Here is a 24,795-nt window from a genome sequence, read left to right as displayed (position 1 = left end):
TGCCTGTTCACCAAATGACCCCTTCCAAACTAATTGACAAAACAGAGTATTTTGTAGTAACTTTGGATTTCATGTATTCTACTGGAATACTGTTATAGAACCACAGAATTACCTGGGTTGAAAGAACCTTGAAGAGGATCTCATTCCAACCCCTTCCCATGGGCAGGGACAACCTCCACCAGACCAGCCTCTGCAGGGCCCCATCCAATCTGGGCTTGAACACTTTCAGGAAAGAGGAATCTGCAGCTCCTCTTGGAAACCTTTCAGTGCCTCACCACTCCCACAGTAAAGAATTTCTTCCTTATATTCTACCTAAATCTACCTCCTCTAATCACAGATTTTACCGATACTGGGAGTTGCCCCAACTCAGTACAACATCTTGCACTTGGACTTGTTAGCAGTCCCACTACTCAAGCATTTCAGGGTCCCTCTGGATGACATCCCTCACTCACACACATCTGGGATTCTATCCCTGAACTAAATCACAGGAAGGGGGATACTCTTTTTAAAATTTTATATCTATTTTTTTAAAAGCTGTAGAGGTCTCTATCAGTACTGAGACTTGTCCATAATGGACACTTCATGCTGCAGATTGCTGAGCTGCATATATTTACACATATGCTTTATTCTTCCTGCTCTGACAGAATTATGCACAGAGGTTAGGTTCCAGTTTAACTGTTTCCAGTTTCTAGAACTGGAATCACAGAGGAGGACACAATATAGTTCTCTGGAGAATGGATCACAAAGTGACTGGAAAACAAAAATGAAACTAAATTCTCACCTGACCAAACTTTAACATTTCAATTCTAATGCAAACACAGACTTAATTTTAAGAAAAAAAAAATCTTTCTAATCTCTTGGCTACCCTTTTACACTTTAGTGCTAAATCTGGGAAGCACTCTGTCACTATAGTTATCCATGCAGTGCTTGAATTATTAGGAGAAAAAGCCCAAATAAAACATGTTTTTGTTATGATGCAAAAAGTTTTCATTTATAATACATATAATATTAATTTAAATATGATATTTTAAAACAACTTATTATTTCAGACTTCTAGAACCGATTCAGGTTTTTTTCTAGAATTATGTAAATTCCATGTCTCTACACTGACCTGTAAGCAGCAGCTCAAGTCCAAGTAAGTATATTTTACCTGTTATCTTGCAATTGTATTCGTGTCCAGTACAAAGGCTTCATGGGACGGCCAGGTTCAATGGCAGGTTTTCGAGGACCTTGGTTTGAAGATAAAGTGCTATTAAAAAACAACCCAGGCCCAGGAGGTGGAGGGGGTGGAGGTAACCCAGATCCAGGCAGTGGAGGAGGAACAGGAGGTCCCAGCCCTGGAAGCGGTGGGGGTGGCGGTGGTGCTTGAAAATTCCTACAGCCTTCAGAAAGTGGAGGTGGCAGCGGTGGACCAGATCCAAACTGAGATGTCAGTGAAGCTGGACCCATTGGCAAAGGTGGTGGTGGAGGAACTACAGCAGACAGTGAAGAATCAGGAAGGGGAGGAGGTGGTGGTGGTGGTGGTGGAGGCAGCATTTGTTTTGGTTGACAAGACAAGACACTTTCTGATGACTGTACATTGTAATTGTCCTTATTTTCACTTTGGGCAGATATACTATGTGTCAAAGAAGAAATATTAAGCTTTTTGGGTACTATTTGGTTATTTTTCACAGCTCTGTTTTCTTCTTCACTAGGCTTTATAAAAGTTTCTCTGTCAGTCTGTATACATACATTTCGGTATGCCTTTGGTGGGTTATCATCTTCAGTAGAAACACCAATATCCTTTGCTTTTTCATTTCTTCTGTTTAATTTATTATCAAGTTCATTCTTCAGATGTGCAATGGTTTCCTCAAGCTGAGCAGTTGAGACAGCATGTTCTCCACGAATATGGAATACCCTGAGTTCAAACTGAGACTGCAGAGCAACAATAAAAAAACATCCTTAGTGCAAATATTTTTTGATGTGTTTATTTCGTAGTCTGTTAAAAATCTTCATATTTGAGCTATGTTCTTAATCAAAGTGGGAAATACTTCTCTTTCCCAGTTCTAAATGGTTTTATTGCAAGCTATCATATAACTGGACAATTACTAATCTTTAAAGAAATGTAAGCAGGGTGTCTTTCAACAAAACATATTTTGTAAGGAAAAATCCAGAACATCAATTTGGGCAAATTTTAAGTTGCACCTTATCTTTAAGCAGACTTACCAGTTTTTAACTGAATGCAATAATTAATGGTATATTATGAAAAAAAGGTAGCTTTTTCAAATGTTATTCTATTTAATGACAGGAGTTTATTGCTTATTTCATTTCATATATATGTCATATAAACATATATAGAGAGACAACATGTTAGGAAGTAAAAAATAGATTAAACACAATGGAGATAGAAATTAATTCAAGATAAAACATTAAATAAAACAATATCTTAATCTATTAAGTGTTATCATCAATAAAATTGACAGAGGTACACATAAATTCTTCAAGTTTATCTCTGCAATTAGATTAAAATTTCATTTCTTCTAGATATACTTTAATCTACAATTCAGGAAAATAAACATTAGAACCAAGAGCATAAAGACAATTTCACTGGATAAGTAAGTAAGTAAGGAAAAAACCTTCCCACTTTTCTTACTATATATCAGAAAGATACAAAACATTTGGCACAGAAATATCTCCTTTAAAATATCCAATACAATCCAATACTGCTATTTCAGGTTATCAGGTCCCTACAAGTTATTTTCTGTTATGCCATGATACAATCAGACGGCTGGCTGATATTACCATAATTCTTTGCAAGGCAATGACTCCTGAAAGAGAGTTTTTCATGGTTCTTCCAGGATTCCTCTACAAAAGGGAAGCCAACCTCATAACAGAAACAGCTAATAAACTGTGATTTTCCCAAATTCCTACAGGCACAGGAATTTACACTTAAAATTCACATGAAGTGCTTGTCAGAAGCGGCAACACAGGACTCCCTGTTTACCATTCCAACTTGAGTATTAGGGCAGAGCTACTAGTTTACAGCATTAAGTAATGTGCATCCAAGTCACATATCTGCAGCTCAACGTGGAAAATATAATGTAATAGTTGCGGGTTCATATTGTGAAATGAAGCTTGACTAGATATGCAAACAAGATACTCATACTTACAGGAGTATGATCAGCTTGGATTCTAATCAATTTTGTAGGATAAAATCCAAAGTAAACAATCTGAACACACTGGGTATAAAATGCTCCTTTACACAGGCAAGTGTAAAGGTGGGAAATCAAGTTTGAAGTCTTACAGAGAGAATCAAACAGATTTGCATTGGAAACAACCCAATTTTGGTTAGTTTTATAGATGACTCAGAACAAATATGTATAACAATACATTTACTTAGCATTCTTGCTTTTCCTACTATTACTCTATTGGCACTCATCATCATTATTAGTTCAATCCAACTATCACAAGATTTTCTGCCATTTGAATTGCTCCAAAGAGATTGCCTTTCTTTTTAAACTTGGCTTACTGATCCATAAATGAGGTAATGAAGTAAGTTTGCCTTAAGGAATTTAACTAGAGTTTTTTTTATCATAGTACTTTGCTCCTATTGGACATCAAAAACTCCCTCACAGAACAATTTACTTTGAACGTTAAAGATTTTCCCAGCAGTAAATCTGAAGCCACCTTAAAAACACACTGTAAAAGAAGCACAGTATCTAACAAAACTATTTATTACATTTAAATGGGCATAAATGCAACTGTGTTAGTATTATAAGCATCTCCAAATACAGATCTCCAGTTTTAATTTACAATATAAAATTGGTAGTTTAAAGTCAAAATTATATTTGAGGTGAAAGAATGAAAAGCAAGAAAAAGCATAAAACTTGCATGTTTTCAGAATCATTTTCTGTAACTAGAAAAAACCCTATAAACAAGAATTAAAGCTAAAAACACTAAGCATTAGTAATAACAAAAGATAAGTAATATCTCTATTTAGTAATAAGTAAGAAACCAATTTTATTTTAATTACTTTTCATCTCAAAGTAAGTCTTCTTCACCAAAGTAAGATTACCTTATATACCTATGATAATACTTTCAACAAGTGTCAAGAACATGAATATTCATATGTGCTATTTTATATATACATGCATAAATAATACATACATATTCTTAATAAAAGTCTGCTTCCTGGAAAATATTTCTTAAAATGAAATAAAATGCTCTGAAGTCATATGATAAATTGAATGGAGAGCAAACATCATCAAAATGTAATAGTTGGTCACAACTATCATAGGCAAGATGAAATGTAAAACTATTTCAGCAGGAAGCAAGGTATTTGATGGAGGGAAGTTATGGGAGGAAGGCTGGAGGAGCAGAAGATAATAGAAAGCAGCTGAAACTAAAGCTTATATTCACGAATGAACATTATTTTTGAAGAAGGGTAGAGGGTTTTGAATCCTATCAAAGAAAATTTCTGTAAAATTGCTTTATAAAATGAAAGCAAGACTACAAAGAACAATGTGGGAGATGTTCATCAGTGAGCTTTAGATATATTTCTTTTCATTTGAGAACTGCATTTGCCACTTTGCTGACTGGTATAAAAGCCTGGTTGCTTGCTTCCCAGCAGCACTCATTTGAGAAATCTGGATTGTATAGCTACATTCAATACCAAATAAACTATTCCAAGGAACATATTTCTATTCCCCTGACCATTTCATTTTCTTGCAGCAATAATCTGCTTTTTCAGAGAGTATCAAATTAAGCCCTCAAGCCCTGGTCTACTGAGGTTCTCTGGCTTTCCATTGTATCAGTGACTCTTGCCAGTCAGCCACTGACATATTACTCTCTCTCCTGTACACACACAGAGAATTGATACAGCTGCCTAAATTTCCATGGAAGTAGATATATATTTTTTCCATGTTACTTCTACAAATCCCATATTTGAAGCATGAATGTTTCAATAAAGCCTTATTACTATTTTTTTTTCATACTGCTAGCTTAAAAGAAAAAGCTCTAATGTGCTGAAATCAGATTTCAATCATCAATTTGAAAGTACCTTGTGAGTATCATAAGTCTAATTCACACACCAATGTGCTACTGAAAAAAGTTTCCTTACTTTGGCACAATCTTTCTTGCATTAATTGTCAATAATAGGCAAATAATATTATGCTATTAAGCTAAAGTACACAGTCAAAATTCAGAATTCACAATAATTTTATCAGACAAGGAAACAGTATGAAAATATACATGCTGCAATTCAAGAAAGAGGGCTGCAGTGTACATAGCTACAGAAGGGATTGATCAGTGGTATGGCAATTGTATGGGAAAAAGATCTGCAAAGGACAGCACATCACAGACTCATTGAGTCAACTCTGTATTAGGATAAAAAGAATTGTCATATGCAAAAAAAGTAATCTTTGTGCTTTATTCAGTACTAAAAGCTGTGTGTTTTTTCCGTTTAAGAGAAATTCTGTCCCTGTGTTCATGACCACTGCTATTGAAATTTGGGGCAGCTCATTTGGTCTTAATTTTCTATGTTAAATCAACAATTCCTTTTGTCTCCACCTCACCCTTACTGGATAATGCTCCCCTTGTTTCCTTAGTTCCTTTCTGCTTCCACTGCTGAAAAATGCTTTCAGTGAACCCTTAAATTTCCTTTGCAAGACGTGATTCAGCTTGAGTATTGTCAAATGCCCTTTTCTATTCTGAATTCTAAAACAGGCCTTCCTGACTAATGTACCTCATTTTCCTTTCTTCCACGGCTCTCTGCTTCCATCCAATACCCATTTTGAAGAGGCTGAATAAACAGGCAGTTCTGTCTATCCTCCTTGATAAAATGTCTTTTGCCTCCAAATCTGCTCTTGCTTGAAATGCAGGCTTTTTTGCACCTCTGATTCTAACTAAAGAAGGTTCTTGTCTATTTTGCTTTTCAAGACTCACTAGCGCAGTTGTACTTACAAATCAGTTTCTTTAATTTGTTGAGATTTGTCTGGTATCTTCCATTGAAATGGACAGGATCCATTTTCCTTGGGTAAAATCAATTCACCAAGCAAGTGATGCCAGCTGACTCTCAGATCCCTCAAACACAGACATTTATATTTAAGTTTAGAAGGCCTGTGTTACCCTCTGCCTAAAAAAATTACTTCTGTTAATGGGTAAAATAAAAGCCATCCCTAAAAAAATAAAGACCTCTCTTTACTAAAATACATGTAAGAGGATTATGTAAATATCCAAAAATACTAATACACTGTAACCTGGAAAACAACAGGAGTGCTTGGATTGGCTGTCTAGTGTCTTCCTGTTTTCTCCCTTTACACCCATCCCTCTGGTGTATGTCTCCAGTGACCTCCTTTTGGCACCTGCTAAATGACTTGACAAAACACAGAGAAAAGAGGCAAATTATATTTTCTGACAATGCCAACAACTCAGCCTTGGTCCCATGGGACCTAGGAAATGATGAAGCATATGCTCAAGGAAGAAAAATTCCAAATATTGAATCCATGTACAATACTGTCATTAACCATTAAAGTATCAGATGACAAATCATAAATTAATCACAAAAGAAAAAGACTAAATCCTCTCATTCATGTAACCAACAGGTTGTCTAAATGTCTTTGGAATTAAAATGTGGATTGACATGGACAAATCTCAATACCAATGTGACAGCTTTTCACTGTACTCTGATATGTGAGAGAAAGATTACAGTCTCATTTCATGTGGTCAATATAGTAAATTACAGTCAATTAAATGCAGTCAACTGAAGTACATTTTTTGTTGTTTCACTGCTTTATATAATGTGATTTTATGTGAACAAAAACTTTTAACCATGACACAGGACTGCTCTAATATGAAAAGCTGTAGAACAATTTGTATGTATGAACACAAGGAAAGTATAAATTTACAGCCACCTACATTCAGAAAATAGTTGCTAACTTATTAGTCCAGACTTATTTGCATCAAAAATGTTTAAAAATCCTGAGAATTTTAACAGTAAATCATAAGAAAAGTTCCCTAAAATACTGTTCAGAACAAGCAATATGCATAACTTTTGCTTTGAAACTAGCAAGTTCATGCTCACTGTCAATGCCTAATACTTTTTCCCGAGTGTTTACAGTGTAATTCTACTCTGAAAAGTGACTGTGTAAAAATGACACATATTTAATGAACAAAGCTGTGCTAGGTATATCAGAGACAGACCTCTTCTTTAACTGAGAAACACACACTTTTACAAGTTTTTATTCTAATTAGGGTGGAAAAATAACATATTAGGGAGAAAGTGAGCTTGATTTTATTCCCTTCTCTGACTTTTATACAGTGTTTGTTACGTCTAATTAGTTACTTATGCCAAGCCATGAAAATAAAAAAAAGTGGGAACAAAGAAGACACAAAGTATCAAGGGATATAGTTAGGAGATGTGGCTATTTTCTAGAGAGGAGGATATTAAAAAAGGAAAAAGAAAAAAAAGGAAAAAAAAGACAAGAATTACTGAGTTGCCAATTAAAAGCTTTTTTTAATATACTTTACAGCTTTTTTTCTTAATAGTATTTTGGCCATTCAAGTAGTGTGCACAGAAAAGAGAGGAAAAGCAAATTTTTCAGAGAGAGCCTCTGACTTGGTTTTGTTCATTCTAAGTAATTTAATCTTCAGTTTTTGGAAGAGTTCACACTTTTTTATTCTTCTATTGTGTTTACAAAAGAAAAGAAGCTCTTTTTTGTTGAATCTGTGTCCTTGAAAAAACATACATTTGTTTTAAATTTTAACAACAATCAGAGATTTAGCAAAGGATTTCTCCACAGGGAAAAAAAAGTTAAACCCACGCCAGTTTGCAAAAAAATCAAAATTCCTCTCTAACAAATTCCTCAACAAACCTAACAGTTACATATGGTATATCATCACTGTCAAGGGCACACAGTAAGAATTGTTCCTACACCTCACAATAAAAAAGTAATGATTGAACTACTTCAAACAATCCCAGATCTCTAAATATTAATGTAGTCAATGCACACAGAGTCCAACTCTCTTTCCAATTAAAAAAAAATAAATACATAGCTTTATAGAGGAAATGTAGCAAAAGTAGTTGGGACAACAAACAAACGAAACCCCCGGCCATTTCCTACTCATTGTCCTTACAGATCCACTAGACTCAATATGTACAAATAAACTGGCCAAAGGCTGACAGTAGAATACAGTGGGTACAGGAATTGAATCAGGCACATGGAATGACCCTTGGGTGTTCTAGGCAGGGCCAGGAGCTGAATCCAATGATCCTCATGGGTCCCTACAACTCAGTATATTCTATGACTCTGGGATTCTGATTCTTTCTCACTAGTGATAAGTTTCCAGTGACCTCCTAAGTATAAGGTAACAAACACATTTCCACTTTTATCACTCCCCAAAGAGTATGAACAGCCATGCAAAGCACATCTATGAGACAAGGACACTCTAGATATTTGCTGACCAGGACTATGTATTTTAAGAGACTAATCTGTACAAGATACAAACTGCCCCTTTCATTATGGGCTGCAGAAAGTCCTGTATTCTTTTAAGCCCCAGCATCTTCTCTTGCTGCTCTCTGTGGACCTTCCATTATCTCTTAATGTTCTGTGCTCTTTTCTATGCTCTTCACAGAGTGATCTCCAGGATGCCATAAAGTTTGCGCTCCTCATCCTTATTATCTTGTGTCTGCTCTCTAAATGTTTCTGTCAAGCAACATTAATTTAGGTATTGTTTCTTTCCCACACATATACACATCCTTCCTTCAGTCCTTTCATGGTTAAGAACCATCATCTAACAATTTAAGATTACACAAATTAAATCACTTGGAGAACTTTGTTATACAACACATAGCTCACACCAGCTCATCTCCAGTTCTTTTTCTACAGCTGTCCTACATACATACCACTTTACTCAGATCAACCCAATTAAAAAGGGTAAATAACTTCTCCATAACTTCTAATGAAATAATCAGATAGAGCCCTTGATGTGCCCCTGAAATTTCTTTGTAAACTTTCAAGATCCTGCAAGCATTATGAATCCAAATACATAGAAAAATATCTCTACTGATGTTCATTGTATTCCATAGCACACTCCACATTTAAGAATCCTATTACATCCATTTCACCACCCAGTAAGTAATATACTCTACTGGGGAATCTTTGTGCCTACAGAGACATCTCACTGGAATCTACATTCTTCTTGATTTATATCAAACAGAAAATTGTTAATGCCTTGGATTCGCTAACTTCTTACCACAGGCATGTTTGCTTAACAATGTTATTGCTTGAGACAAATGATAAAAAACTCTAAAAAACTGATGAAAATTATGAAATAATACACAATACAGCCAACTGTTAGCAACACATGCTTAAAGGGGTAAATTTCAGGTTATTAATAAATAAATATTAACAATAGTTAATTTAACATTTTATGTAGATTTTAAATGTTCAGTAGCTAACCTATAAAATTCCCACCAAAACTAAAGTTTCTCATTTGAATGAATGCTTTTAAAAACAATCAACCCATGAAAATATTCACTGACAAAACCTACTTTAAGCCTGCATGTATCTCAGGCAGCAGTGAATTCCCAGACAATGGAATACCACACCCACCAGAATTTGCCAAGAAGTAGCAGCTACCTGTCATGCCATTCAAAAGCTGACAATCCTTATAGAAAGTGACTATGTGTTGATTCTCCTAAATGCAAGATAGCTTATGCTAGGAAAAATAAATCCTAAATAATATGTAAAAAATGGGTACCCAGCTAAATTGACACCAACCTATAAATTTCTAGGAAAACTTAATTTTGTGGACAATTTAATTGGCAAAATATCTAAATATTGTTAAACTCTGCTAAACATTCAAATTCTTCAGAATGGAATTAGGTGACTCAGCATGCAATATGCCAATAAATGTAAATTATATATTGCATGCAATTTCTCTGAGGCGAAGGTAATTAAAATATGAAACCACACCATAAGCTAAAAATTAATTTCAAACTTTTGTTGAACTAGGACCATGACTAGTTAACATGCAATCCACTTGGTTTTGGATTCCCCTCCTATCAGAAACTTTGTAGTTACTGTCTTACTCTACTTCTACTTGCAGCTGTTACCATAGTCTTAGGACAGCCTCAGTTACTACGCACACAAAAATACTGACACCTATTCTCTGGGGTGGTGTTCAGAAGATTATATGCAATGAGGAAAAAAACCCTGAACATTGCAAATAAAATACTTTAAAATACAATATGTAGAAATATAGACTGATAATTAAAATTCTGTATGAATTTTTTTTGATGATAATTTACTTGAGATAAGCCACAGTATTTCTCAATTGCCAGGGAATTACATGATTATGTGGCATATTTTACATCTGGCATGTAAAATGTGAAAGCAATGCAAAAAATGGCTGAAAACAAGTTGAAGATGAAGTTTCAGTGACAAAAACTACAGAGGCAGTATGGATCCAATAAGAAAACTGATTGTAGTAGAGAGCAAGTTGTCTCTGATCTTGGGAGAATGTTTTTGGACACCTAACAGCTTTTTTATTACTGTGGCTGATTAAAATGAAAAGCCCTACTACTAAAATGTTCTTTTTGATGAGGTTTTTTGCCATGAACTATAGACCTTGCAGTCCAGTGGGATACAAATCCTTTGATCCTGTGCAGTCACATAAATTCAAAGTCGTAAACCAACATTGAATTTGATTTTATTAGTGTGGCTGATGTTGCCAAAATTGTAAGGCAACCTTGTTTTTCCTCCCTTTTCTTCCTTTTCTTTTGGGGAGGAGATGGAAAGGAGAGTTTACTGTCAACATTGCTTCACCATATAAAGAGCTAATTTCTTTGACAACCAGGCTACAAGATCAGCCATTATAACAAAGCTTTGTAACTACATAGGAAAGCAAAGATATATGTTGCTAAGTTGCAACCAATTATTTGAATTAAGTAAAAGCTGAAGCAAAAAGCATTATTAGTAAAGTGCATGGAAAACAGCAACCAAAGATAAAATTACACAACTATAGAAAGAAAATGAGCAGCAATGAATACTTCTCAACAGGAATTATTCAGTCAAATAGTGCCATGAGAAGAAAAAAAAAGTAGCTACACTTTTACAAACTAACAATTGTCATTCTTCATAATGAACATAACTTTTGTCTAAAAGTTTTGAAAATTTTTAGAGATGATTAGTCTCTCTACCAAAATAGTGTTCTCATGTGCAATTGAAACAAAAAAAAAAAAAAAGAGATTCCACATGGATAAAGAGAAGTATAACATCAATTATGGAAATGACTCTGTATTTGTGTAAAAGACACACCTATTTTAAACTAACATATACTGCACGCTAATTATGCATCACCACACTACTCTAGACATTCCAATTATAAAATTTGAAGAAAATATTGCAGAAGAAAAAGTCTAAGAAAAAACAGCCTTTGTCGATTACTCAAAAGGGAGCAATCAGAACAATCTTAATTTTATCCCTTTCCACCAATGCTTCCATGTTGTGCAGCTATGCAGAAACTTTCTCTTCGACAGAACTAGTGCCTCATTCAGTGAACACGATGGGAGATGTTCCAGATAAAAATTAAAAATTCAATAATGAAAAGCAGCAAGCTTTAAAGACTATTGCATTGTGCGTGCTGAAGTTGAAAGGTATGTAAGAACAAAGTGTGGACCCTCAGAAAGAGAAACAATACCAGTATAGTAAAGGCCTGATAATGCTGACCTGGAAAAACAGATTCTACACTTGTTCAAACTGCAAAATTCCTGCTGCAAGATGAGTCACAGGTCATTTTAGTCAGTTTTCCTCGAGCAGTCACCAATGATATACCTTTTTTTACAAAAAACTATTTTAGGATTCTGGGACTCAACATATAGTTGCAAAGTAAGTTAAAAATGAACTGCGATTGAACATTTTTGCAAATGTAAGCATCCCGATAAATCTGCTAAACCTTAGGTCAATGAATAATAAGATTACATGCCAATCCTAAGACATATTGTAAAGTCCAGTTTATACTTAAACATCCTAAAGTTAAAACTTATGACAGTAGAAAAAACTGTAATGAAATGACTTATATTCAGATCAAATCTTGACTAATAAAGCAAGGGAGGGTATTGCTTACCAACCAAATTAAAATCAAACACTGAATGGACTGTATTCATTCCAGGACACACATTCTGGAGAATACTGCCCACATATAAGTAAAACTTGTATTGTGATGCCCAGACCAAAGTCTTTGCAATCTATCTCCTACTGTTTTCTGTCCTAATTTCCAGGCTACCTCTTTTGCCCTTCATCTTGCCAGTGTAGTGCTTCTAGTACAGTGTATGCTATAAGGACTGCCAGTCCTAGTATCTCTACTCACTGTTTTTTTCCTGAAATTACACCTTTCACATCTCCGTACATGTGTCCAGCTCTGGTTGTCTGCTTTGCTTTCCAGTGGGTTTTCTTTCATTGCCTAACCATCAATAAGAGGGTCAGGAGACAGACTTTCATTTTGAAAGCATTCTCTGAAGGGTGATCCCCACCTAATCAAGAGTAACTTGTGTTAACCATTAATCAGTGGAACTTAGTTTTGACCCAGTGTTATAAAATAACAACTTTGGTGGCTTTGTGGAAATGGCAATTGAAAGTTTTTTCAACACCAGAAGATGCAATCAGTGATCACCAGATTTGCAAAGTCAAAAGCTGCTAAAATCAGGTCTTTACTGAACATGAGAAAAAACAGTTTTATATTAAAAAATTTAACCTCCAATTTCAGACAGATTTTCCCTTATTGGCAAAATGCTCATACTCGACAAATCTGTCCCTGTTCCTGTTAAAATCAGGAATATTAGAGCCAAAATTTTTTAAGAACAGAATATTACACATTTAATAAAAAAAAATGCTATACAACTACTAGATTCAAACAAATATCTGGTGTAGTAAATTTCAAAGTGCAGATAATTTTGGCAAGAAAGCATGGGGTACATGTTTTCAAAACTAAAATGGTAACTTTGATACTACTTAATTTTTAATGGCTTTTATAATTCCATTATGACACTTCAGTTAGTCTCTCTTGTATACAATTGTTTCCTATGTTACAGAGATCTTCAATATCTGTGAAAATAAAATGTCCTCTTGTTCAAAGTGCGTGCTCTACTTTATTCTCCTGAGTACATAACATGTTTATTCAAGGCAATGTGATGGGACAAATTAACTTCCATAAACTATGAAAAATGCAGCAGGTTATAAGGAACGTTAAGAGTTTTGTTTCAGCCCTAACTAAGCAGAATTTTTTGTAATGTGTCTAAATTTGAGCAGGAACTCCTTCTTGCTGATGTTCGCATGCTATAAATTGTCCTGCTCTATGCACATTTTTACTATGTACTACCATGTCCATGTGCTGAAATAGAGCTAAAGAGATTTTCACTGTTTTCAATCTAGGGAATATGGTCTGTGGTAATTTCTTAAACAAGCAGGAGAACCCTTGGATCAACATGTGGAATTAACAGCATTCTGCAGCTGACATGAAGTTTTAACAATCCAAGTCTCACAGTGAAATTGCATTGAAAATAACAGAATGGCAATATGGCAAGTGGCCATACTGAAAAAAAAAACCCACAACATAATGAAAGAAGACTCTTCTGGGATATTCAAACTATCTGATAAGAAAATATTAACAATGTAAACATATTGCTAAAGGAAAATAATAATGAAAAGCATACACTGCATCAAAAATATGACAAATAGAGGAGAAGAATAGGAAAATTTTGTTTGCTGTAAGTGTCAGAGCACAGCAGGAATGCTTAAAATTTCATCAATAATTTTATTATAGAGTATGATTTGAAATTGAAATATGCAGATTTTTAAAATATTAACTAACTGGGGAATATCTTCACACAACATGAAGAATCATTCCAAGCTTCATTTCTGAATGAAGATGAAATTGTCAAGTGGTTCCAAAGAGATTTAGTGCTGTTTGCTGTAGAGAGTTACTGTTTTATTGCTCCTGTCCTTTGTTCCCTAGTCTGCTACTTTACCTTCTATAGCAATGGCTATGCAAATTTTTCAGTTCAGAAAATTTTTTTTCCTGCTGGAATTTTGCTATTTTAGGAAATGCAAACTTCAAAGATAATGTTGCTGCCATTATCTGGCAGTCTTAGGAGTTCTGAAATCGGTATTTTAATACAATTTCACAGAAGTTCAGTCTCTTTTTTCTCGTAACTTTTATGCTTTTTTTAATCTTGACATTTTTTCCTTTTTTGCATCGCAGAGGCTCTGCAGTGAACAGGGAGAATTCCTCCAAGAGGACGAAGTAACCAAGAAGACGATTCATAAAGGCACACAGTACGCACACAGTGGTGCAACCATACATTTAGCAGTTGAAAGACTGAAACATTTCAAGTTAGGCAAGATTAGTATCAATAATTAACCACAAGCTGGGAGACCTTCATCAGTTCACCACATGGAAATGCTGAAAAGCCTGAACAGCTCATTAGGAAAGACTGACTAATAAACCCTTGCTGACCTTGGCTGCTCCTTTGAGCTGCAGCACCACCAGAGACAGAAGCATACATGATACAGATTTTCTTCTCTATGTGCATGCTGGAATACAGCAGAGAACACTCAAAGCAACCAGCCACCTTATGGATGCATTTCATCTTGTAAAAGTTAAAACAACAATCTCACCCTGAAGCAAAACCTTATTACCAAAGTCAGCATATATCCACATATATTAAAAAGTTTTGGGGTTTGTAAGTACTGTGGCATATTAAAGCTTTCAACACTATTAATCATTGGACCCCATATCCTAATAGCAGGTTTCAAAACATAGTGACTTTTGACAAATCATGATATCCCTATCCCATGCAAGAATTCACATATGCGTGAACAAAACTGTGGGGGAAAAAATTATTTTTCTCCAGAAAGGAATAATAAAAATCCTTAAGAGCATCCAGGTCAGATTTCTTTCAATTTAATCTGCTCAAAAGTATTCCAGTTTGTTATAATAGTCTACCTATAGAAAAAGAAGATTTAGAAAAACTAAAATAGTGTAAGATGTTTTGATTTGGTGTTAAAATATCCAATTTGTGATGTATATTATGAAGTCAAAATTAAATTCGACTTTGACATCTAAGTAAAAGGCAATTTTATTTGCCAAAATAAAACTGAGATCACCCAATTCTATAAAAAGGTATTTTGATAAGCATTCTGACATACAAGAGCTTTCAACACTATTCACCATTGCCTCCTACAGCTGAATTAAAAATTCCAAAATGTTGCAGAGAGAAGCAGCACCTTTTGTTGTACTCATGTCATAATTAAAGAGTAATGGAAGCATTCATAAATGGAAGCATGCTGACCACAAGGAAAAACAAATGAGAAGGTGAAAAGACAAAGAGACAAGAAAGAACTTAGGAAGTATTAGACATGAAAAAACAGATTTGCAAAAGAATGAAATGGTCATAATAGAGCTAGAGTTTTGTTACTTAATAAAACTCTAAATGTTTTTATGCCTTTATGGTCTCACAAAAAAATAAAAATAAATTATCTTTAAATTATCAGATAATTTTTACTGGTGCTATGACTTTTCCTTTCACATTCCTTTTTCTTCCACATTTTTCAGTGTTTTCTGAAGCACTTTGAGGAACTGGTCTTTAACCTCTATTTATGATATGAAATAGTTTTCCAAGTTAAGGAAGTTCTGTGAAAAGGAAATTACTTTCTACCCACTTCTACATTTCAGCTCTTGGAACCTTCACAAAAAAAGCAAAAATGCAAACATTACCATGGAGGCCACAAAGGTCACTATGAACACCTCATGATACATTCTTCCCTAAATGAGGCCAGCTTGCTCTTTTGTAATGCCACAGACAGCTTTATACCAACTGCATTGCCATTCACTATTTCTTAATTTTCAGTAAGATATTCATAATTGTCATAGATGCAACTATACAGGTATTTTTTTCTAAAATTTGCCATGAGATCTTTAAGAGGTGCAAAACCAGGGTTTTATTATATGACATTTACTGAATTTTTTAATATTTATTTATGAATAATTTATAGGCTAGCTATAGCTAATTTTTTATCAAATACCTATTAATATTTCTTACACTATATTATATGACATGCATTATGTAATACTATTATGTAACAGAAATACCTGAAGATACTAATATTCTCAGTTTGGAAATATATAAAAGATCTAGTGAGCTGGTGGAAGCCTAACAATCTGTGTTGGAGAAAAACATCCATGCATAGGGTACAGGGTTACAGGACAGCTAAGGACTTTTCTTCCATCTTCAAAAACAGCCTCAAACTCCCACATAGCTAAAGATGAAGGGATATTTGGTAAGTTTGTTCTAAAGGCAACATGGAGACATCAGGGAAAAAGTATGCTTGAATGTATGCTTGAATTTTTACTCATTTTATCAATTTAACTTACAGGAAAAAAAAGCACGGCGCACCCTTGTGCAGCTTGGTGTTGGGTTAAATATTAAGCACTGCAGACAGAATTTTGTCTTCAAGTAAATTCCTTTCTTTCAGAAGTCAGGAGTCCATTTACATTATTTTGATTTATGTTGTTGTCATCTACTTAGTTGGTTGTGAGATATTAAAGATTTGGTTCTGTTGGACAAACACTACAAAGGTGTTGACAGCTTGACTTATCAATTGAGCAACTTCAATTTAGTTTCATAATGTGCAAGATAATTTCTGACCTAAAACTAAAACAGATACACAAACAGTGGGCAGGATGTCACCACACTCAGTTTAGAAGGAAGTATGAAATATGAACACGTTTTGTGGGAACTTCTTCTGAAAGACTCAGCTGACATCTAGTGGCAAGAGCAGGGAAAGCAAAGCACTTAACAGCACAGAAAAGAAACCGTTCCATGTCTTTAAACTATATTATTCAGTATTTTGTTAACATTAAGTGAAAAATTCAAGAAATCCTTTGAATGCAGCAATAGCATTACCCTTTTAGACATTACTTTCATGTGGATGATTCAGTTGAATTATATACATTAATTAACCCTTCAAGAGTTAAGTGTTGGGCAGATTGTCATGCAAGAAGAGATGGTGCAGATTCATAAGTAATTGACTTGGTGTAATACATGTTATAATCTTATTAAGTATACACACTACATGACAAAAACTGTCACGTGCCCTCCCTACCCAGTGATTGTTGTGCATCTTTCAAGACTGCTGCATTCACTGAAACTTCAGTCTCATAGATTCAGCACCAACCCTCAGAAACTAGTGGTATGGGTAAAGCCCTAGCTGCACTCTGGGTATTCTGTATAAAGTTTATAGGAAATTAACACAGTGATAACAAATATTGAAGAATTAAAAACAATCTGGAATTCCTGTTTACATACTCAAGAAAAAAAAAAAACTACAATAAGAAACAGAACAAAAGTACAGGGCACTTTCTAATGCTAAAGAATAAAAGTATCACTCACTTGTAAGCCACTATATAGAGGTTTCAAGGAACAGAACCTAGATAATGTTACTTACTTTCACTTTCAGAGGACAATTCAGTAATATTTTGAGAACTTTCCCATACATATAACTTCCATAATTCTTAACATTTCTCTAGGCCTTTTAGGAATAACAAAGACCAAGGGTCTACTCCTAACCTTTTGAAGAGAAAGTATGATAATCAAACCTTCTTCATAAACACCACATAAGGAATTTGGATCCGTTTGCAAAAGAGCTGCTTAAAAGACATTCCTGTCTGTAGGTTCCTTCAGTGCATAGCATAAAATCAGATTTAACCCAAGAACTTCCCATAGTTGGGATACTTACCATCATATTTTTCTGTTATACCACTAAAGAATAAAATGCAACAAAGTGTAACATTAAATCATTACACCATTTCATTCCCCCATTCTATGTTCCCACTGAAATTTTATACTGTAAATTTCAATACGTCGCATTATACAATGTGATCTGCCTAATGACACAGTTAATGTATCACTGTACTGGATTATCAGAATTGCCATCCTATTAAATCTGTTTATTTTCCATTCTATTTGCTTTAATGATGATGAAGGAAATACTGAATGTTTTGTAATTGATGACCACTAATGATTTGGCATACGAACCTGTATTAGAACACAGTGCAGCTATACTTAAGAATATATCGTAACTGGTGAGAAAAGAAAGATGCTGGTAATTTTAACTAGGGGTGATCACCAAATTCAGTTATACTGCCATTTAAAATCCTGTTTTTATGATAAAACCACTCTATTGTAATATTTCACTTTACTTACCACAGCCAAGGGAAAGTGACTTCTAATACTAAACTGTTATTTCTCATTTTGATAACTAGCTGATCAAGTTTACACTTTAAAAGAGCAGACATCAATAAAGAGTGCTCAATACTAAACTTCAGAAAGTCTCACACATGCTTATTTTCCTGTTAAAATTACAGAAAATTGCTTCTACAGAAGAATGTTCAACTGAGAAAGACTAAGTAGTTAAACACCAGTGTCAATACTGCACTGCTGTGTTAGGCGGAAGAATTTAACAGAACAACAATAAGGAGAACTACAAAAAGGAAACAAATAAAACTGCTTTCAGACATCATTTATGAGTGCAGGTATAGATTTTAACAAAATTAATTTTAGCTGAGCTGGCAGTCAACTGAAAACAACTTCTAGAAAGAAAGAATTAAATTCTTAACATTTGATAGAAAGTGTATATTTGCACCACTTAAATATGTAAAATGCACTAGACAGAGAAATATATAATTACAAAACTATACCTTTAATGTTTCAATTTCTTCTTTGTGTTCCCTCTTCAAATGCAGAATGGCAGCTTGGTACTCTGTAGAAATAAAAAAAGTACATTCCCTTAGAGTCAGAAACAATATGCCGTCTTCAGCATAGAATATTTCATACAACACCACTGGGTTCAGAGTGCAGGTGTAGGCTCTCAAATAAATGACCTTTTGTGGTGGTGATGGAAAAGAAAATCTGAACACAGTAATTAGCATTTTTTTCTAAGACCACATGACCAGATTTTCCATGGTGCTTCTGAGAGAAGAGGATAAAGCAGAGGTCTTCCATGCTAAGAAGGGAAAATGGGGGAAAAATATGACAGACTGAAATAACAAAAGGAAACTATAGTTTTGCATTATTTTGCAAATAAATGTGGAACTGATAGGATATTATGACATGCACATGCATGCATACACACACCCTCACCTGAATTCTAAAACAACACGCATCAAGTACAGTGATTTAAATGGACAAACACACAATCACTATACACAGTCAAACTGGATAAAATAGCAATCACAAATATAAATTAAGACCTCAGAAGGTACCAAATAGTGACATACAAAGAATTCTCTCTCTCAATTCTATCATAAGAACAATCACAGAGTTTAAGTACAGAATCCTGTGAATGACATACAGGATAGTTCTGCCATTTAGCAAGAATACAACAAAATCCAAAGGCTGAGAGTATGAAACTGAAAGCCAGAGAAATTTAAATCAGCAGTGAAGAAATGAGGAGGTCAGGCATTGATCATGCAGGTTTAGTGATGGCATAGATTTACGAAACGTCTAGGACCACTAATACTATGGTTCCCCTTAATCCATACCATGCCTGCATTTGGCCAGATGAAGAAACAGAAACTCCTTCAAAACACCAGTCTAAGGCTTTAAGAGATCTTAAGAGAGTCTTTGGTAAGACACTGGCCCAGAAGGTACAGCCCTCCTAAACAAGTGACTGGAGTTTCTTGTTAGATGACCAAAGTCCCACTTCCATCTGGTTTCAAATCAAAACCTATCCAAAAGCGTGTTTCCAGTTTTCTGGCTTGGCTTCTGCCTCCTCAACTAAATCCTAACTTAAACAAGGTTTGAAAACAGGCCAAAGAATTTAAATTTTATTGTCAATGTGTCTAAGACTAAGGAGTCTGCATGACCCATTCAACAGAAGAACTAACAAAATAGCATTAAAGTATCAAAGTATGAACCAAAGTACCAGATAAATAAAACATTTCAGTGCTTATCTGCTCTTTATTTTTTTTTCTTTTTCTCTTCAGAGCACATGAAAGAAAGAGGAAAGAAAAGGTAACTTGATCATCACCATGAATTCTACATGACATGGAAGCTTTTAATGTAAAGCTTCCATGTCATGTATGCATGGATTTTTTCCAAACACAGGTGAAGTTATAATCAAGCAGCTGAACTGATACATAAAATCAAAAGGAAACAGGATCAATATTTTATACAGCGTAAAATAAAAACCTTGGTGATTCCAGCTATCTACAGCATCTATCTAAACTTCTCCTTGCCCTCTAACAGGTCTCTACTTAAGAGCTTTCAGGCATAAGAGAATTGCCTGTCTGCTCTGCTGGAATCACAACTGGTTAGGTCGACAAACTTTTAGATTTTTTGCTGTTATTTCCTTTGACTGGTTGATATTCCCTATGGATACAGGCTCTGCATATCCATTCACCTAAACAGAATATAAAACAATTGCCTCAGGTCCCCAGAAAAAGTTGTGACCCTTCTGGCACCTCAGCTGCCTTAAGCACTCAGTGTGCAGGGCATGAACCTTATGAATGTCCTAACTTGAAGGTTAGCTCTTTAGGGTCACATGATAACTGAAGCGAATAACAGGCTTTGAAAATGCTCCTAACAATCAGTTCTTAGTTTAGCTAACAGAAGGATACAGATCTATCTTAACAAAAGATCTACTTTCTATGTGGAATTGCCCAATGATTAAAATTCTTTGAGATTTGGGTAAGAGAGTCATTCACCTATGATGACACAGACCTGCACTAGCACCAGAAGCAGATTTTTCACCATGTCTACCCATTCCCAACCCTCTGTTGTTTATTTTTTTATCTTGGCACAAATGTTTGCACAATTAGAGAATGATGGAAGAACCCCTATGAATGAAATCTAAGACAGCACAAGAATTTAATTTTTTTTAACAACAATTAAGTATATGTCATTGCTGGCACTTGTTTTTCATTGCTTCTAGCTGAAAGCTCTGAAGCAAATTCTAGAGATTGTTTTGTTTAAACTTTGTTCTAAAGCAGAAGACAGAGAGTAGCAATTCTTTTACCATTTTGCTATTCCTTAAAAATATGCTTAAAAAGTACTAAGCTAGGAGAATAAATAATAAAAACTATTTTCTTAAAACACAGCTATTGCATAAAAACAAGTGCATCATAAACTGATATACTGTAACAGATTTTATAGATTGTTTACGATGATATAAACTGACATTCAACAGCATAAGTTTCTAATTTTATTATTTTTAACTAGAAGAAACTATCTATTGGATAGAAGGTGATACTCAGCAAAGTACTTCAATTCTCAAGCAAATGTTTATTTTTCTGTACAAAATATTATAATGCAAATCACATCACAATTATATTGCCTTGCATAATATAAAGTAACTCATGACCATTCCTTTTCTATGTTTTGTGAGATCACCTTAATTTAGTACAATCGTACACAGATAGTTAACATTTTAAGAAAACAACCTGTATACAGAGATGGCAATCAGAATCATTAAAATGTTGAAGAATTTGTCTAGAAAAAAATAATTTCATTCATGCAATTCCAAAAATCAGTTCCTTAACATACTGGCAACAGAATAATGAAGTTTAACTATGCAGTGGTGTTGGAATGCTGCTTAGGGTGGTAAAAATCAAAACAGCAAAGTAAACAATAATGACATCTTAACAGAAGGAACTATAGGAGAAACAAAATATGTCAGGCTTTATACGCTACTTAATTCTTAAATTCCGTTTAACTAAAAAAAAATTCATTTAGACTACACATAAAATCCAGAAATACCAAGGTATCACTGGATGATTTGTCTAGGTTAAAAATTAACAGTGCCAGAGTTGAAGAAATGTGATATGGCTCTGTAGCCAGCCTGATTCTCACATAACCACTGGAACTCATTCGGCCTTGTGAGCCAAGACACAAGAACACCCGAGGGCAGGTCTCAGCACTAGCACAGACACAAGGCTGCAGCTGAACTGCACCTCCCACTTCCTGGTGCTGCCCTACCTTAGGGGCCTTCCAGACCGACAGGGAGAAAAGCTACTAATCACAAACCACAGAATGGCTGAGGCTGGAAGGGACCTCTGGTCTGCATCCCCACCTCTCCCAGAGCTGGCTGCCCAGGACCAATAGCCTTCCAATAGCTTTCAAATTCTTCCAGGAATCTTCACCCTCCTCATCCTCTCTGGGCACCCTGTGCTAGTTTCTCAGTCACCTTCACAGTGAGAAACCATTTCCTGATGTTTAGTCAGACCTTTCTGTGTTTCAATGTGTGTTCACACTGATCCTGATACCATGCACCACCCAGCTCTCTCATTTTTGCACCCTACATTATAGGTCCAAGCTGATCCTTGTGTCACAAGGTGATTCTTTACCTAGTTTGTGCAATGTCAGGGGCGTTGCATTTTCATAAAATCAAAGAATCATTAAGGTTGGAAAAGACCTCCAAGATCAAGTCCAACCTTTCAGCAAGTATCTCCATGACCATTAAACCATATCAAGAAGTGACACATCTACTTATTTTTTTGAATACTTCCAGGGGTGGTGACCTGTTTCAGTGCTTAACCACATTTTCCTAATACCCAAACTGAACCTCCCCTGGTGCAACTTGAGGCCATTTCACCTTATCCTATCACTAGCTGACTGGGAGAAGAGACCAACCCCTGGCTGCTACCTTCTTGCAGGTAATGAGCAATAGGTCTCCCCTGAGCCCAGAATAAACAACCCCAGCTACACTGGCTGCTTCTCATAGGAATTACATTCCGGATCCTTCATCAGTTTTGCTGCCCTGGACATGCTCAAACACCTCAATGTCAATTTGCTGAAGCTTTAAATTTTTTTATTATGACACATAACAGAAGGCTGATTGTACAAATATCCTGTTGTACTTGCCTGGTCTCCAATGTGCCTGCAAGAAGACAGTGGCTGTAGAGCATAAATTTATCTTCCCCTTAAGCAGATATTACTCCTAAGAACTTTTGAGACAAATCAGATAAAAATCAGACTGCAAGTGCTAAGTGCACCAATCCCAAAAAATTACCACATGCAAATTAGGATTTTGTTACTGAGAGAATAATTTTAAAAGTCACTCATTTATAAGGGGCATTCAAGCTAAAAAGTAAACAATCACATTGCACAGATTCCACTCCAAACAGCTTGGAGTCTCAGTTTTTATTTACTACTTCTAATTTACTACTTTTTCCTTTGTTTTCAGAGTATGCCATCCCAAGAAAAATGTAATAGATCATGTAAGCTGTTGCCTACTTGGGCATATTCTTTATTTTTGGAACCTGATGCTACCTGCAATCAATAATTGTACTGCACTGAAGCTAAGGCAAACTTTCATAAAACTGATCATTTTTTCTAAGATAGTGGGATGAAGCAGAAATACATTAACAAGCCTTAAACAAATATTTGTTACATTTGCCGATAGCTAGCAACATATCATTTAATTGTAAAATGTTTCACTAAAACATTTTCGAAAGTAATCTGAAAGTTGGCAAAGTACATAGGAAAATGTATAGAGAACTCAGTGATGACTGAAGATATATAGTGACATGAAAATGCAAAATTTCCTTTTTCTATGTTGTTGTTGGAAAAATAAATCAATTATTCATTGTAAAAAAATATAATCTATTTCCATTTACTTGCATGTTTTGCCATAGCCAGCAGATAACATTCTGATGAGAGAATGCTAAATTTGTGTTCGGGTCTTCCCTACTTCTACTAACTTTGCATCAGCTGCAAATTCTCAAGTCTTACTTTTCCAGTTCAATTCTATTCTTTTATTACAGTTTTTTGTCCTACTTTTTTCCTAATGAGTAGCTTGCTAAATGGTTTTTCATAGTAACATATATATTTCATATTTCCTTGCTCAACTGCACGTTCTTATAAGGTGCTTGGGAAAAAATAAACCACGATTTTTGAAGTGATGAACTACATAATTATCATGATCCTGTTCTGCCACCCGTTGATACAGTCAATATTAGAAAGTATCATAACTTCCAGTCATGCTATATTTGGTTCTGCTTACATGCAACTGCAGGAAGAAGTAAATCTAATTAGTATTTTATCTGATTTTAAAAAAATTACCTTAGCATTGAACATTGCAAAGACAGAACCAGTGCAAACAGGATAACCTTCCTTCCCTGTCTTGTTTGCTATCAGTCTGCTTCATGATTTTAAAGTACATTGTCAATGTGGATCATATAAAGATAACACTGACTAAAACAATACCAGTCCATCTGGAAAATACATTATTTTCTTCATTTGAAATACTCCAGTTAAAGCCTGGAATTAACATCTACACAAGTAATGGGCTGCAAGAAGGAAATAAAATTGTGTTTTAACTAGCTACCAAGTGCAAGGAGGAAGTAACTCTGTGTCCTGTAATTTCATCAAACATAGTATGTGAACAGATAAATAATTTTTGTTGAAGCACAATGGAAAAACTGAAGCTGCAACCCCAAACAGTTCAAAATGGTTGAATAAGGAAGATTGACACAATGTCAACAAACAGCTTAAAGTGCTGTCCAGTATCAGACAAGGAGTTTGTTATAGAATCACAAACATCTACTGTGTGAAACAACACAGTATCACACACTGTGAAACAGTGGACAAATGCCTATACCCTTATGGACATCAACATCTGCTAGAGTGAAAACTGTACAAATACACAGAGAACATTAGGGGTATGGTATATAGGTATGGCACCAGAAGTTTTACTCATGTTCTCTTGAATAGCAATTTTTAAATTAAAAAGTACCTGGAACCCAGAAAGCTGACAGATA

General features: G+C 34.9%; 1 protein-coding gene across 4 annotated transcripts in view; it reads right to left on the bottom strand.

The window, feature by feature from the left end:
* The window catches only part of FMN1 (formin 1), a 167,751-nt gene that overhangs the window by 81,167 nt on the left and 61,789 nt on the right, over positions 1-24,795 (bottom strand). For all 4 annotated transcript variants that reach the window (XM_054275276.1, XM_054275279.1, XM_054275278.1 and 1 more), the window contains 2 exons: positions 18,736-18,797; positions 1,151-1,914 (listed from right to left, as the gene is read on the bottom strand). In XM_054275276.1, coding sequence (XP_054131251.1) covers positions 1,151-1,914; positions 18,736-18,797 — 826 coding nt within the window. The remainder of the gene's footprint in view (positions 1-1,150; positions 1,915-18,735; positions 18,798-24,795) is intronic.

Source organism: Melozone crissalis, unplaced genomic scaffold (genome assembly GCF_028551555.1).
Source record: "Melozone crissalis strain CALT ecotype California unplaced genomic scaffold, PUWL_Pcris_2 ptg000018l_1, whole genome shotgun sequence".
Lineage (NCBI taxonomy): Eukaryota > Metazoa > Chordata > Aves > Passeriformes > Passerellidae > Melozone > Melozone crissalis.
This window is presented reverse-complemented; position numbering and strand designations above follow the sequence as displayed.